Genomic DNA, 15,743 nt, shown 5'->3' on the forward strand with positions numbered 1-15,743 from the left:
GAAAGAAGAATGCAATGTGCTATGAGAAACTTTGTGGATAGGATATTTCTATTCAAGTAGAAAGCAAACCATTATTATATAGAATAATGGTGCATTTAGCTATTCAGATTAATTATAAAGAGGACAAAGATTCATCTACCATCAATACATAGTATGACCAAAAAAAAAAAAAAAAACTGCAACCCAAATGCAAAAGATAGATCATAGAATGGGAGCATACTTAAGACATTTATATAAGTCAATCTATCAATCTCTTATGTTGGTTTTTTGATATCTCTATGGCATTTTCCCTATAGATCAGAAACCAACACTTCACCAATCCCTGTGAATCAAATGCATGTGGGGGAGAGAGGGAGGGGGGGAATCCATTCAGGCAATTTATTTTTTATTTTAGTTCCAGCAGTTTCTAAGCTGAAGAATAATTATCAGTGAAAGGTGGGTTCAGAACATGAAATGCCATCAACCAAGAACTTTTTGGTATCAAGAATAGGTAAGTATTTTCTTATCTCTTACTGCCAAAAATCAAAGAGGGCACCAGATGCAATATGTATAAAATGATAGAAGATTTACTAAATCAGCAATGGAGATGAGTATAAAGCGAAAAAGAGAGGCACTGGCTTTTTTATGAAGGTAGCTCTAGTAAAATCATTGGGAAACAAAGGCAAAACTGAAGTCGAACAAAAGTTGACACAACTAATTCTACTAAGTGATCAAAAAGTAAAACTACTATTTTCGAAAATGTACAATTCCTGCTATTTGTTTTCTCAAAATTTTCAAACCTGCTGATAATTTGTTTGCAACAATATTAAGTATGGGGAAAAAAGAGATTAGTGCAAGTTAGACTACTGCATCCTACAACAATACAATGGACCACTGCTCATACTGAAATAAAATTGGACGCTCATTTCAATATGTAGCTCATTTCAATAAACCACTGAAAAGTATGATTGGAGCCAAAGGAGAACCTACATCTATTGAGGTGTATGCAATTTTGGTTCTGAAATACTGCTGAAATAAGTACTGGGACAGTAGTGTAAGTTAAAAAATGTTTCTTTATCTCATCTAAAGATCCCTCTTTTCACTATTTACCAGGCCTGGAATATAACCAGATTGGTTGCACTAGAGATCACCTCTACAGAGAAATAGCTTATCACTAGGCATCTGAAAATATGAACATCAACAGCACATCAGTTTACTATGCTTTAGCAAATCAGGCCTCTCAAGTCATGACTTCAAGACCTACCATAGCACCGAATGTAAACACACATATCACCAACATCCTATCAGGACCGCCTGCCACTCTCCAGCAAACAGGCTGCAGATTCAAATCCTGCAGTGGGCATGAATGTCTGCGATTGTCTTTAGGTGGGAGATGAATTTCGCTGGCTAGTGTAAGACTACCACCCCATTTACTGGAGGTCTGAAGTAGCCTGAAAAAGTTTCATGTTTGGTCTCAAAGCAAGGTTTTCAGACTATGTAAAAAATAAATTAAAAACTGAAAAAATAATTACTAAAATAAAGAGCCAAAAGGCTTCAGTTTGGCATATACAAAATTACATAAGCAAAGTGGATATTAGATCCAGCATTATTTCAGAGCCGAATGTAGAAACTATGAATGTTTCTTAAGGTAAGTTGAGCTTATGAGAATACACTCTCTGACATTCACGAACAGTGGATTTAATATCCACTTTGCTTATGTAATTTTGCATCGACGAACGTAATTACTAAAATAAAGAGCCTTTTGGCTCTTTATTTTAGTAATTACTTTTATGCACTGACAGAGAGTTCGCTTACAAAAAATACATTTCTCTGACATTTCAAGTTCCGTAGTACTGAACGAGAGTTTTTGAAGTCAACAGCTATCAGGCCAGTGAAACCTTATCAAAATGGAGTAATAAAAGGCAAATATATAAACACTTGGGCAGTGCCTATGTTTTTAAAGTAGTCCACACTAAGGCAACTCTTGAATGTCAGGGAGTGTATTTGTATTCCTGTAAGCTCTCTGATCAACATATCTTACAAAACTTAGTTTCTACATTCAGCTTTGAAATAATGCTGGATCTAATATCCACTTTGCTTATGTAATACAAAAAATATATATATATAAAATTGATAAAAATAGAAAAAATATATATATACTTAGCCAACCCATGGCACAAGATGTACTATAGGTTTGCAAATAGCTTTTCATGGGTGGGAGCAACATAAAAAAAGGCCCTAGTTAAAAAGAAAATTCAAAATATGCCAAGCCATTCTTCATTAACTCAAGCATAATTAGGAATGACAGAATTAAGATCCCAGGTATGCAATAACTGTTTCTGTTCTCCCTGCCAACTGTCAAGAATGAACATCACATCCTAACTTGCTCTCTCCAAGGAATCTTAAGTGGTCAACATCTCTAAGCTGTAAAGTCTAAATATCCTCCCCTTCCCAAATGTTATGTTTCTCTAGTATAGTCAGGATCCAAGTGTCCAACAAGATTGACAATTTTAAAATCCATCAATAAGGATAGGAGTGGTTACCAACTAGCTCTCTTCCATTGTATAATAACAGGTATTAGATGTGCTATAAAAACAAAACTGTACAAGACTTTTTTTTAAAAATATATGAAAAACAAAAATATGGCATTATTCAAAATATAACTAACCTAGGACCAATCCTGAATTGAATATAAGATCCTAAATCAACTAGCAAGTCTAAATATTATAGTTTAACATCTTTTCTACTGCTTTACCTATTTAATGTAAGAAATTTTTTTTTTTTTTTCAATTACGTGTCACTGCTAACAACTTAATTGATTTGTATACATTAGTTACCTATCCCATTTGTCACTACTGTATCCACTTGTGATCTTGTTTATGTCCTCAATATAGGGGACTGAAATTAATATAGGGTTGATGTCCTTGTTGATCTTTTAATATAGGGACTGAATTTAAACCAAATTAATGCTGAATGTTTCATATTTAGTATTAATTTGGTTTCATTAAAATGATATATCCAATAAGTGTCCAAAACACGCAAGACCATTTTTGATGACAAATTAAGCAAAATCAAATAAAATATCTATAGTACATAAGCTAATAACAGCTCTAGGTTTAACTGTGCAATGATGATATCAATATACAAGAACACTAACCCAAACATCCATTTACAAAATATGTAAATTACATTTGTCTTGTGTGTATACCCAGATGCAAGTTATTTTTTGGTTCAGGCAAGACAGAAATTTGGTATTTGGAATCCTTAAAAAATATTGCACATCCATCTTGATTTTTATTTTCATCAGAATATTTGCACATGCAAAATTTAGCAGAATGTTTCAAAATTATGCAAACCAATAATTGTGCCTCTGGGTGACATTATATAAAATTTGTTATTTAGTATGTCTACTAATGTGTCTACACAATTTAATTTTGATTATAATTAGATGTTTTATTGGCAAATTTTGCAAAAAAAAATAATAATAATAATTTGGAACAATAGCAGGGTAATTATTCTGCTCTGTCTGGATAGAATTTAATGAAATTCTATCCAGACATACATTTGAAATTCAAAATAAAATTTGTTAAGTCATCTCAATTTTGGTTTTTGTCAAATGATTTTTAGTGGCAAAAAAATTAGGCTTAGTGTTGAGTTATTTTGAAGTATGGCTGAATCAATAAAGATTATGAGGTCAGTATAATATGCTTGTTACTCAAGAATATTCTTGTGGCCAGTTTGCACACTTTGCAGGATAAAAAACTTCCTGGGGAAAAAAAACCCTGTCATGAATATCTCATACAGAGAATTTTTTCCTAGGAAGGAAAGAAGAGCAGCTAATTAACCTTCAGTTGAAAAACCCTTATTTTGAAGTATGGCTGAAGTTTGATGAGGGTACATATGAAGAATTTGATGGTGAAAACTGTCTCTACAGTGTATAAACTATAAATGGCTCTAGATTTAATTATTATGACAATATCTAGTGTTGCTATAGAAAAATGCTACTATTAAAGCACTTTTTATGACCATTTCCAATAATATTCTTTCTATTACACCAACACTTTTTATATGTTTATAATAAGGAATAAACGTTTTCACAAAACATATATTAAAAAAAGTGGAAAATCAATTCAGTATGGCAAATAACTATCAATATGACACAACCAAGAATAAAATTGAAAATAAAGTCAAACAAACATACTACAAATTATTAAACAAAACTGTAATGGTGTTATTTCCTGTTTACAGTAAGTCAGCATCCCATGGTTTTTTTTTTTTGTATTACATCACAAAACACAATAAATCATATAAAGATGTTTATGAACTGCTATATTTTGCTAGGTTTCAAACCAGCATCTTCAGAGTGCAACAACTCATTACAGCACAAATATAATGAGTTCTTGTGCTCTGAAGATGTCCTTTTGTGATGTAATATCATAAGTGTGTGAAATAGTACTTATAAAGTACGAGTATACCTCAATTAACAAAGAGGATTACTTTGTTAAGCGAAACTTCGTTCTCAGAGGTAAAAAATACTATGGCCATAATAGGGATACGTTCGTACGTAAAGAAAATTAAAGACTTTTTTTTGAAAAAAAAAGAAAAGCTTTATTAAATAAAACATCAATATTACATACCAAACAAAGATAAAATCACAACATTTTAAAATACGAATCCAAAGTTCATTGTTTATGCTTTTTTTCTCTTTCATTTAACAATTGCCTATACGGATTTATTGCATTTAACATTGATCGCTTAACAATAACACTTCTTTCTATATCGGGATCATTTTCACTGAGAAAATTTAAAACGTTTTTAATGTCATTCAAGCACCTTTTTAAATCTTTGGTTGCTAACACTTTTTTGGTAGGAACTTCTTTAATTCCGTCTTCATTTTCTTTGGCTTTGTTGCTAACAAGTTTTTCTAAATCTTCCACTGAAAAACCATCATCTTCTGCATTTAATAAATTTCTTACATTGACATTTTTGCAACCTATTGATTGAGCATTCTGGATAACTTCATTTCTAATCTCTTGAATGTCATTTTTTTCTTCTAGCATAACTTCTGGCCATAATTTGCACCAAACTCCATTTAAGCATTTCTGAGTGACTTCTTTTCAATTGCATCTCTAATGGTGTAGTTTTTCCAAAAAGTTTTAATTGACATCTCTTTATCTTCTAGTTCATTAAATTGCTTAATATACCACACAGATAATAAGCTTTAAATGTTGCTATTACTATCTGATCCATCAGTTGAATCAGGGAAGTTGTGTTTGCTAGAAGAAAGACAACTTTGACAGGAATGCATGTGTCTAACATATTAAGATCATTAGGATGTCCCGAAGCACTTTCCAACAACAAATAAAGAGCTTTTTCTTCAAAATTATTTCTTTGGCAATACCGTTTCACTTCTGACAAAAATGGTTAACAAACCAATCAGTAAATAACTTCTTGGTAATCCACGCATTTATTAGCTTTCCATATTATTATTATTTCCAGGTAAATTTATTTTTATGTTACCTTTTAACGCTCTCAGATTTTCCGAACGGTAAACTGATAACAATTTAATTTAAAATCGCCAGAGGCATTTGATCCCAACTGCTGATTTTTCTTCAATAGAAATGAAGCTTTTTGATGGTAGCCATTTTCAGAACAAACTGTTTTCGTCAACATTGATCACCAAATTTGGTGAAAATTTTCCATGTTCGATTATTTCCTTTAGTTTTTCTGGAAACTTATTCACAGCTTCAACATCTGTCCTTGCAGCTTCTCCTGATAATTTTACACTATGAATTCTGGCCCATTTATTAAATTTCTCAAACCAACCATGTGAAGCTGCAAAATTTTCTTCAGTTTGTTTAGATTTCAGGTGATTAAACAAAAATAATGCTTTTTGTTGAATCACCATTTGGGTTAAAGGCATATGACATTGTGGCATGTCATCTATCCACAAACTTAACATTTTCTCTATTTTTTTTCTAAAATTGGACTCCTTAAGTGAGTTAATTTTGCTGCCATCTGTACAATTCTGAACAGACTGTTTTATTTTTTCTGATTGACTAAGTATGGTTATTAAAGTTGACTGCGCTAATCCTAAAGAATGTGCCACATCATCAGATTTTCTTTCATCCCTTTCAACAAGTTATACGATATTTAATTTAGTTTCTAAATAATAATTGGCTTTTCTTTTCCTTGATTCTGACATCTTAACTAAATGGGTAGAAAAACAAAATATCAATTAATATTTACAAAATCTACAATAATGCTATCAGAGAACATACGTCATTTATTGCAATGCATCACATTGAAACACACCCTAGGAAGTGTACGCAATGACTAAATTAATGCTGATGACGTGCGAAACGGCTAAAACAGACACACCCACAGCCTGGGAGTACGTGACAAGTCGCTGTCGTTCGCCAACTGGATGATTGCCGAGCATTGACCTTAAAATTTTAATATTTTTACATAAAATGGGGCTTGAAATTGTGGACTTTGTTATATCGAGGCTTCATTACCAGAGGTAATGCTAACTGAGATATACCTGTTACTGTTAAATACAGAATTATTTTTCAGTTTCTTATAACTGAAAAGTTAGTTTAACATGCAACCACCATAAATATAATTTTCTGAATTATAATATGAAATATCATGTGTTAACACACACACACTACTAGCGAAATACAATTCATCAAAATTCTCAAAAAACTTTATCAAGCAACGAAAAGTAGTGATTGGTCATTAAAAGGATCATTTCTAGGTCTTTAGTTTGAATGAAAAGATGTGCATTATATTAAAAAAATTAGCAACATCCTACCAGGTCTTGGTAGGATGTTGCTAATAGATGTTGTAGCCTCAGTATATCTTGGTTGATATCAACAACACCCTTTAGTTGGCAGAATCTGGGTTTGAATCCAAACTAGGATGTCAACCTTTATCTGGTTCAACAGAAAATGAGTTAGCTGGTCTCATTCAAACTCTTGGTTTTTTGTCCTGCAAGACAAGCATACTGGCGAAAAGAAAACACACACAACTTACAGGCATAGCAGACAATACAGATAGGACTAACTGCCCTACCATAAGCAGTAAATAGGTTTATAAGAAGCAGAGTTACTTGGCCATGATAGGCCGCTGAGCCTAACACAAAGAGAAGGTGGGATGTATGTTACTAAACTTTTTAATTGAACTATAATGTGGAAAATATCATCTTTCAACATAATCACACCTCATTAACACACTATGCCAGAATTATACTATATCTGCTCCAGAAAATAAAACCATCATTCATCCAAAATGATCTCTCTCTCTCTCTGTGCTGCTGTTTCTTTGTCTAGCTTATCATCTAACTCAGCCCAGCTGTACTAGAATTTTTGTGGAAAGAAGTGAAATTCAGAGAAACAGAAAAGGTATAAAAAGATTGTGAATGGGAGTTATCTTAGAAAAAAGGCAATTACATGTTGTCTAAAAACGTTATTTTGCTACAGAAAGATTAATATAACCTTATTAATATAACACACACAAAATTAAACTAACCTTATATATCCAAAAGTGAAAATGCAATGAAGTTATATTTGCTGCCAATTTTATTTAAATTGACCTTCTAATATAACCTCTATATCAATATCATAGATAATTTTTTTTAAGTATATGTTGGCACACGTGCAACAATACTTACACTATTTGACAATGTTTTTGGAAGGAACTGGCTCCAAGGATCAGGCATGTTGGCACTTCCGTTAGGTTCTCCTTGTTCAGCAACTGTTCTATCTGAATTCTGAGGGCCAGAATTGATTTGCAATAAGTGACAAGAGGATGAACCATAAGAATTCTTCATTTGCTGATAGACAGTTTCAGCTCTAGTAAACAAACAATCAAAATACCATGAAAATAAAGCTGAAAAGAAATGCTTTCATAGTAAAAGAGAAATTAGGTATGTTTTTCAATCAACTATTCTCCAAATAGAAAAACGTACTTTGTAAGATCTTCTTCAGAAACATCATGCAAGAGGACATAATATTTGAAGATATTTGGAAAAAACCATCTTGCTGTATTGCTTGAATTCTGCTGATGATTTTGTTGCTGCTGAACAAGATCTACAAGTTGATTTAAAGGATCAGAATGACTTGAAACTACAAATATACCTGATTTACTATATAAGGAAAATAACTAATCCACTTCAAGTTTATAAAATGTTATACAAGATAAAAGAACAATTCCAACATTCTAAACAGTTCTTTAAAAAAAAAAATATATATATATATATATATCAGTATCCATCCATATCCAAAGTGCCATCTCCTTTAAGGTCAGGCCTGCCATCTTCTCTCAGACATTCTGAACTGCTCTTCATGAAGTCGAGTATTTGATGTTGTTAAACTAGCCAGTTCAAGGCCTACACCTTTTTTTTTTTCTTTCAATATATCTCACTAAAAATAACTTTTGTATTACCCTTTTTCAAATCATGTGTCCAAAACAGGTATTTTTTTTAATTCTTTACAGTTCAAAGAAGTCTCTTGGAGTTAGTCACCCTTGACATTTCATTTTTTTTAACTTAAATGTGAATATTTAAGTTTTATAAATATTCATTTTTGGTGACTTCTATTTGTTTCACTAATGATTTATTTGGGATCCACATTTTTGCTTTACACAGCAAGTCTTCAACTTATACGGTTAATTCATTCTCAAGGTTTCTGCTGAAGTTGAAACCTTATGTCAGATGTGTATTTTGGACATACATTTTCAATTCAAAGAATAATTAAATATAAACAAGTTGTGTCCCCCCCCCCTTATACTATATAGTTACAGCCTCACCATGTCTCCTTAAATCTTTGAAACCATATATGGCTTGCTATGAATGTGTCACCAGTAACATTCTTGCTTTATCATCATAATGCTAATTACGGATATAGACCATATTGGTCTGTTCCAGTCTCGTTATCCATCTAATAGCCTCTTTTGAGATCTACCCAGCCATCTCTTTCCAACTGGTTTATATTTTATTAATTTTTAGAATATTGGGTATTGCCCATTCAGTTTACATGTTCTATCCAATTTTGTTTATAATTGTTTAGCTACTTTTCTATTGCTTTTATGTTTAGTTGTTTTAAATATCTTTAAATTTTTTTTTGTCTAATAACGTGTATTTTGCAGGTCTTCTCATGAATCTCATTTCACTGGTTTTCATTCTTTGTTTATCTTGTTTGTTTATTGTCCAAATTTTGATGCCATATAATAATGTATGCAATGCTAAAGTATTGTATATTTTCAAGCATGTTTCTTTTTGTACAATATTTGGATTGAGTGTTCTATTTATCAAGCCTATAATCTATAAAAATTTTGAAGTTTTTGTCTTTTTCTCTTTCATATATTTCGCATAGAAGATAACAAAGTATTTATCTGTTCTATTATTTTATTATTAACTATTTTACTTCTAACTGGAATTTGTCCACAAAATGCCATTGTTTTAGTTTTATCTATAGATATTTACATTGCAAACCATTCTAATATAATGTTTAAATTATATATTGCTCTGTGTAAATTGTCTTACTCATCTGATATTATTACCTGATCATCTTGCAAATAATACAGATTTTGTTATTCCAGGAAATTTCTATATCTGGATTATTTAAGGTGTTCCACTGTATTAATATTTCATTAATATAAATATTATTAGCGACAGAGGGCATCCCTGTCTTACTTCTTGGTTAATAGATGGTTTTTCAGACTTTGTTTTTTTTTTTCATTTATTTTTATTTCATTCTCTTGGAATATATTCAATATTGCATGCAGTAAAATATTAGGTATCTTATTCTTTGTAGTATATCAAACAGTATATATCCTTTTAATTTGTCAAATGCTTTTTCATAACCTATAAACAAAAGATGAGTTTCTAAATTAAATTCTCTTATCTTCTTTATAAGTAGTTTTAAACAAAAACTGTATTCATTGTAGAGCATCCTTTTCTAAATCCATTTTGATATTCAAATAATATGTTTTTGCTATATATTTTCAATTTTTCATTAAGAGTTTGAGAACAGGAATCAAATCTTGGAGATTCAGTGCCAAGCTCTAAAGAAAACATTGATTGATTCTGCCAGAGAGGCATGTGGTAAGGTTGTCTGCAAGGATAGAAAAATCAGAACTCCCTGGTAGACACAGGCAGTGAAAGAAAAGAAGAAAGCATATCAAAAGTTCCTGGCAAATAAGTCAGTTTGTGCTCTTAGAGAATACAGAGACAAATGTAAGAAAGCTAAACACTGTGTAAAACTAGCTAAACAAAAGTCATGGGAAGACTTTGGTAAGAACATAGAAAATAAATATCAAGAAGGTGACAAGATATTCTGGAGATTGTTGAAGAAGCTCAGAAATGGAGGAAAGAGTGCTGTAAAAGGAATTAGAAATGACAAAGGTGAAATGAAAACTGGAGAAAAAGATATCCTTGAAGTATGGAGTAGTTACTTCGAAAAATTGTTAAATGAAACTAGCAGTGATGACAGCACAGTGATAAAAAACACTGACCAGGCATGAAATCAGGAATACATATCCATGCTTGAAGTAGAAAAAAGCCATCAAAAGTCTAAAATGTGGAAAGGCAGCTGGAGTAGATGATATTAGACATGAAATGCTCAAGTATGGAGGTATAAATGTTTTACAGTGGCTACACTGCATGGTTCAGAGGACCTGGACAGAAGGACAAATTCCAGATGATTGGAACAGAGCTCTCATAGTACCCATATATAAAAAGGGAAATAAACTGACAGTGAGAATTACAGAGGTATTTCTCTACTGAGTGTTCCTGGTAAGATTTAGACCAGTATACTTGAGAAACGGTTGAGAAGGATTGTGGAAGAGAAGCTTGGTGAGGAACAACCTGGATTCAGACCAAATAGAGGCTGTCAGGATCAGATATTCACTTTACGAAAAATAGTTGAAAAGTCATGGGAATATAACAAAGATCTGTATTTAAGTTTTGTAGATCTGGAAAAAGCGTAATGACAAGGTGCGAAGAGAGAAGCTATTCAAAATGCTACAGTTGTATGGTGTCAATGGGGCATTATATCAAGCAATACTTAGTCTTTATTTGAGTTGTAAGTCAGCAGTTAGAATTGAAGGAACTACAGTGAGATGGTTTAATGTTAAATCTGGCATCAGACAAGGATGTACATTATCACCGCTGCTATTCATTATCTATATGGATTACAATATGAAGGATAGTGGTATTAAACCTGATATCAAAATTGGAGATGTCAGTGTCAGCTCTTTGCTTTATGCAGATGATGTTATACTTCTAAATAAATCCAGTACAAGTCTGCAAGATTCCCTGACTAAATTGAATAACTGTTATGATAGATATGGTATGAAGGTCAGCAATAACAAGACAAAGATAATGAAAATAGGCAGAAATATCAGCTGTATTGTGAATGGAGACCCTATAGAACAAGTAAAACATTTCAGCTACTTAGGCATGAGTTTTAGTGAAGATAATAAATTAAATATGGAAATAGACAACAGAATCAGCAAAGCTGGTATGGTAGGAAGTCAACTGAATAAATTTATATGGAATAAAAGAGAAATTAGTCGGAACACTAAATTAGCTGTATACAAGACAGTGTTCAAACCAATTTTAACTTATGGATCTGAGAACTGAGTCAAAAGTAAAACATTTGACCAAAGACTAGAGGCCGCAGATATGAGAGTCCTGAGAAAGATTAGGAGTGTGAACAGATGGCATCAATGCCAATATCATATTAAAAATGAGTTTATTAGGAAAGAATGTGACATCATCAGCATCCGGGAATGCGTTCGTTAGCAGATGGCCACTTAAACAGAATGGGCGAGGAAAGATTAGCCAAACAAGTGTTATCTGCCAGGTTGGCAGGTAAAAGAACCAGAGGAAGACTAAGATATGGGTGGATTGATACAGTAAAAAGTGCCTCTGAAGATAGATATATTTATATAAGATCTGACAATGTTGTAGCTTTGACAGGTAACAGATTGATTTGATAGAAAATTGGTAGGAAGTTAGTAATGATGTAAATTTTTCATGTAGTACTATCATATCCTGTACACCCCCTTGAGGGTAAATGTCAGGAATTTGATGATGATGATATTCAATATACTAATGCTTCAGTAATTAGCAGTTTTGTTTTATTCCCCTTTTTAAATATAGGTATTACTATACTTGTATTCTATTCTCTTGGTATTTGTCCATTTGCATATATTTTATTTAAAAATTTTAATAATCTCTATTGAAATTTTTTTTCAGCAAATTTACACCAGTTCAGATTTCATCCCATCTTCTCATGCTGATTTACTTTTTTTTTTTTCATTATTTTACTTAGGTTGTCCTTTAATTCTTTCATTGTTATTATATCATTTAAAGCATTTTGTAAGTTTTTGTCATAATTTTTTTTATGTTAGTGTTATCTGTCTAAAGATATGTAAAGCAATTCAAGAATTCTTTTAAATCTATTAAATAATAATATTTGGTTAACCGATCAAGTGTTGATCAATATTCAATTAATTAACTGGACCAACTAGTTTCGCCACACTTATCTGTTGGCTTCTTCAGGGCACTAACATATAGGTTTAAACACTCTCACAATTATGCGTAACTGCAAAACTTCATCTTTTAAATCTATTTCGTAATTTATATTTGCAGTTTCTTTTATATTTGCATTCATGTGCTTTATTATCTTATACGCAATGGGTGTTATTTTGTATATATCATTTTCTAGGTATGATACAAATTTTTCCAAGATTTCTCTTTTGGCTATTGCTCATCTTCTTTTACATTCAATTTCATCTTCTTGTTTTTTTTGCTACTCAGCCATCGTTTAAAAACCAGCTTTTTATTTTCAATTATTTTTTATTTCATTGTCCTATATATATGTAATTTTTTTAGGATTTTTTTGTGTGTCCATACATACACTTTCATATGCTTCCAATGTAATAATTTCTTTCATTTTATACCATGTTTTCTCAATATCTTCATTTTTTTGTACTTTTCCTAAAATAGTTATTAATTCTCTGTTGGTATAAATTTCTTATATTTAAATCATTTAGTAGTCTTATATTTTTTAATTTGATTTTGTTTCTCAAGTTTTATTTTATTTATTTTATTATTATTTATATTTTTTTTTGTATATTTTGTAACGGATTTGATGGAAACCTTAATTTTGCCTGCACTAAATAATGATCTATATCTATTTCTAGACCTCTCCCGACTTTAACATCTAGGAAAAGATTTGCTGCTTTTCCATTTGCTATAAAGTCTATTATTGATTTTTTTTCTCTTGCACCATGTATCTATGTATATTTTTATGTTAACAGAATGTATTCGTTATTTTTAAATTATGTATTATATACTGAATGAGTCGTTTTCCATTTGTGTTTACTCTTGGTTCTCCAAATTTTTCTATATTATTAATTTTTTCATTCCTATTCTAGCATTAAGATCTCCCACTAAAATAATAATAATAATAATTATTATTATTATTATTATTAAGAGAGACATCCAGGGAGTGACAGACTCATCAAGGGAGGCCACATACTACATGCACCAGCTATCATACTTGTTCTTGAATTCATTCACACTGCTTGCACACAACATCCAATGGCAATCCATTTCAATCACACACACCATTCCATGAGACAAAAATCTAGATCTCACCCTCTTCTTGGCAGCATTCATTCTCAGCTTCCAAGGATGCTCTCTTGTCCTTTCTCCACTCTCCATAAAATTAAAAATTCCATCAAATGAAATCCTGTATGACCCTTCAAAAGTTTATAAGTCTCAATCATATAACCTCTCTTTCTCCTGTCTGCAGTCAACAAATTCTCAATCTGAATTCTTAATTTTTTTTTTTTTTTTTTGGTAGGTATTCTTAATTCTCAATAATCAGTAGTTCACAATACAATCCTGATGTCATTTTTAACACTCTCTCCACCGTATCAGAACTAAAACAGAAATCAGGAGAGCAGACCTGTGCATAATAGTCCAAGTGAGGTCTTATCAAGGCCTTGTAAAGAGGAAAAATAACATTCTTATCTTTATATGTCAAAGTTCATTTCAGCATTGCAATTATCTTTTAAGTTCTATTTGCAATCTTCACTACATGGCCCTGGAACTTCAATTTCCTATCAACTAACACTCCAAGATCCCCACAGCCTGATCAGTTTCTTCTAGCATAATCCTACCAATATAATACAACATTGGATAAATAATCATGCCAAAGTGCATAATTTTACATTTATTGACATTGAACTAACATCCACTTTCACATTCCCAGAATTCCAGTCTATTCAAATCATTCCTCAAGTACTGCATATCAGCCACATTACTGATTACCCTATCTTTGCACCATCAGTAAATAGCTGTATATTGTTAGATTGTGATAGAGTGGAAATTTATGAATTTCTATCTTATCACAGTCTAACATGCTTTTCCAAACAAAAGAATGAGATAAATACAATAAATTGCCTCTAAGTGTAAAATAAGTATTATGTATATGTAAATCAAGTGTGTTCTGTTATGAAAAGGTTAAATAAGTATGTATTTTTGTGCCATTCACGAATGTGGTTAATTTAATATGAAAGTGTAAAACATTAGCAGAGCATTATAAAACATATATAAAAGAGTTATGGAATGTAAGCACAAATTCAACAGTTGGAGGGGCGGGGGGGTCAAGTCCAAAGGTTACGCGGAGGAGCGGCTCGCACGTCAGTGTACACGAAATAAGCAGGGCAGAGAATGGATGCCGTGATGTAATAGCAAGTGTTAGTTGGCCGGACATCAAAAAGGGCAAGAATCGCCGAGAAGAAAGAGGGAAATATAAGGGTCATGCGGCCCTGTAACAAGGCTTTTTGTCTCTCGATCTCCGGTGTTCCCCTCTCGTGGTGGCGTAATGTGCGAGCGCCCTCAATGTCGGACGGATCCTGATAGGCAGTCGCGGGTCTTGGTGGCAGTATCTCCGCAGGAAAAAGGACAAGTCAGGCTATCCAGAGAAGGCCAGTTTCCTGTGAACTTATGATGCCTTAAAGAACCATAAAGGAAGATAAGTAGACTTTGCTTGTATTTCACTGTATATGAATGAAAGATTTGTGCCACGTTAATATGTTATAAAAGAGAACATTAATGATACAGGATAAGGTTGTATTGCTAGGACTTTAAAAGGATATTGAATTCAAATTTTATTATCTGTCGTTGTGTTCAAGTTCGCCTTTATATTGAATGAAATCAAGGATATGTTTAGAGTAAAGATTTGGCATAATATAAAGAGATTGTGAAAGATATGAATGTTATCTTGTGTAGTCTGACAGAGCCACGGAGTCTTAGATTGATTGTGATAATAGTACATGACTAATGCATTAGCGAAGGTTAATATAATTCATACTTCAGGAAGCTACTGTATATTATTTTATAAGTGTAATAGTAGTGTTTGAATTTTGTATGCCTTGTCTGAAACTCTCTTAAGATGGGATTTGATTTATGTTATTATGTGTATCAACTTTTGAGTATAATAAACCTTGCTTTTGATTCTAACAAAGACTTTCTGTGATTTCTGGAATCCAATGCACTGCTTATAAAATATTAATGCAAACCTATGCGGGATATTAAAACGGGATATTTGAAAAGGGTATATTTTGGCCACGTCTGCAGAGTTGATAGGTATCATTAAGTACTGTCCAGAGATCACCTCTTGGTTGTTAACGTTTAATAATCTAATAGCGCTAAGTGGCGCAGCGAAACAAATAAATTTCTT

General features: G+C 32.0%; 1 protein-coding gene across 3 annotated transcripts in view; it reads right to left on the reverse strand.

The window, feature by feature from the left end:
* Positions 1 to 15,743, reverse strand: part of l(3)76BDm (trafficking protein particle complex subunit 8 homolog l(3)76BDm) — a 447,636-nt gene that overhangs the window by 339,388 nt on the left and 92,505 nt on the right. For all 3 annotated transcript variants that reach the window (XM_090401248.1, XM_090401249.1, XM_090401247.1), the window contains exons 4-5: positions 7,952 to 8,120; positions 7,655 to 7,835 (exon numbers count right to left, since the gene is read on the reverse strand). In XM_090401248.1, the coding sequence (XP_090257374.1) occupies positions 7,655 to 7,835; positions 7,952 to 8,120 (350 nt within the window). The remainder of the gene's footprint in view (positions 1 to 7,654; positions 7,836 to 7,951; positions 8,121 to 15,743) is intronic.

This window comes from Typopeltis vanoorti, chromosome 12 (assembly GCF_054136105.1).
Source record: "Typopeltis vanoorti isolate ZY-2024b chromosome 12, IOZ_Tvanoo_1.0, whole genome shotgun sequence".
In the NCBI taxonomy this organism is placed as follows: domain Eukaryota; kingdom Metazoa; phylum Arthropoda; class Arachnida; order Uropygi; family Thelyphonidae; genus Typopeltis; species Typopeltis vanoorti.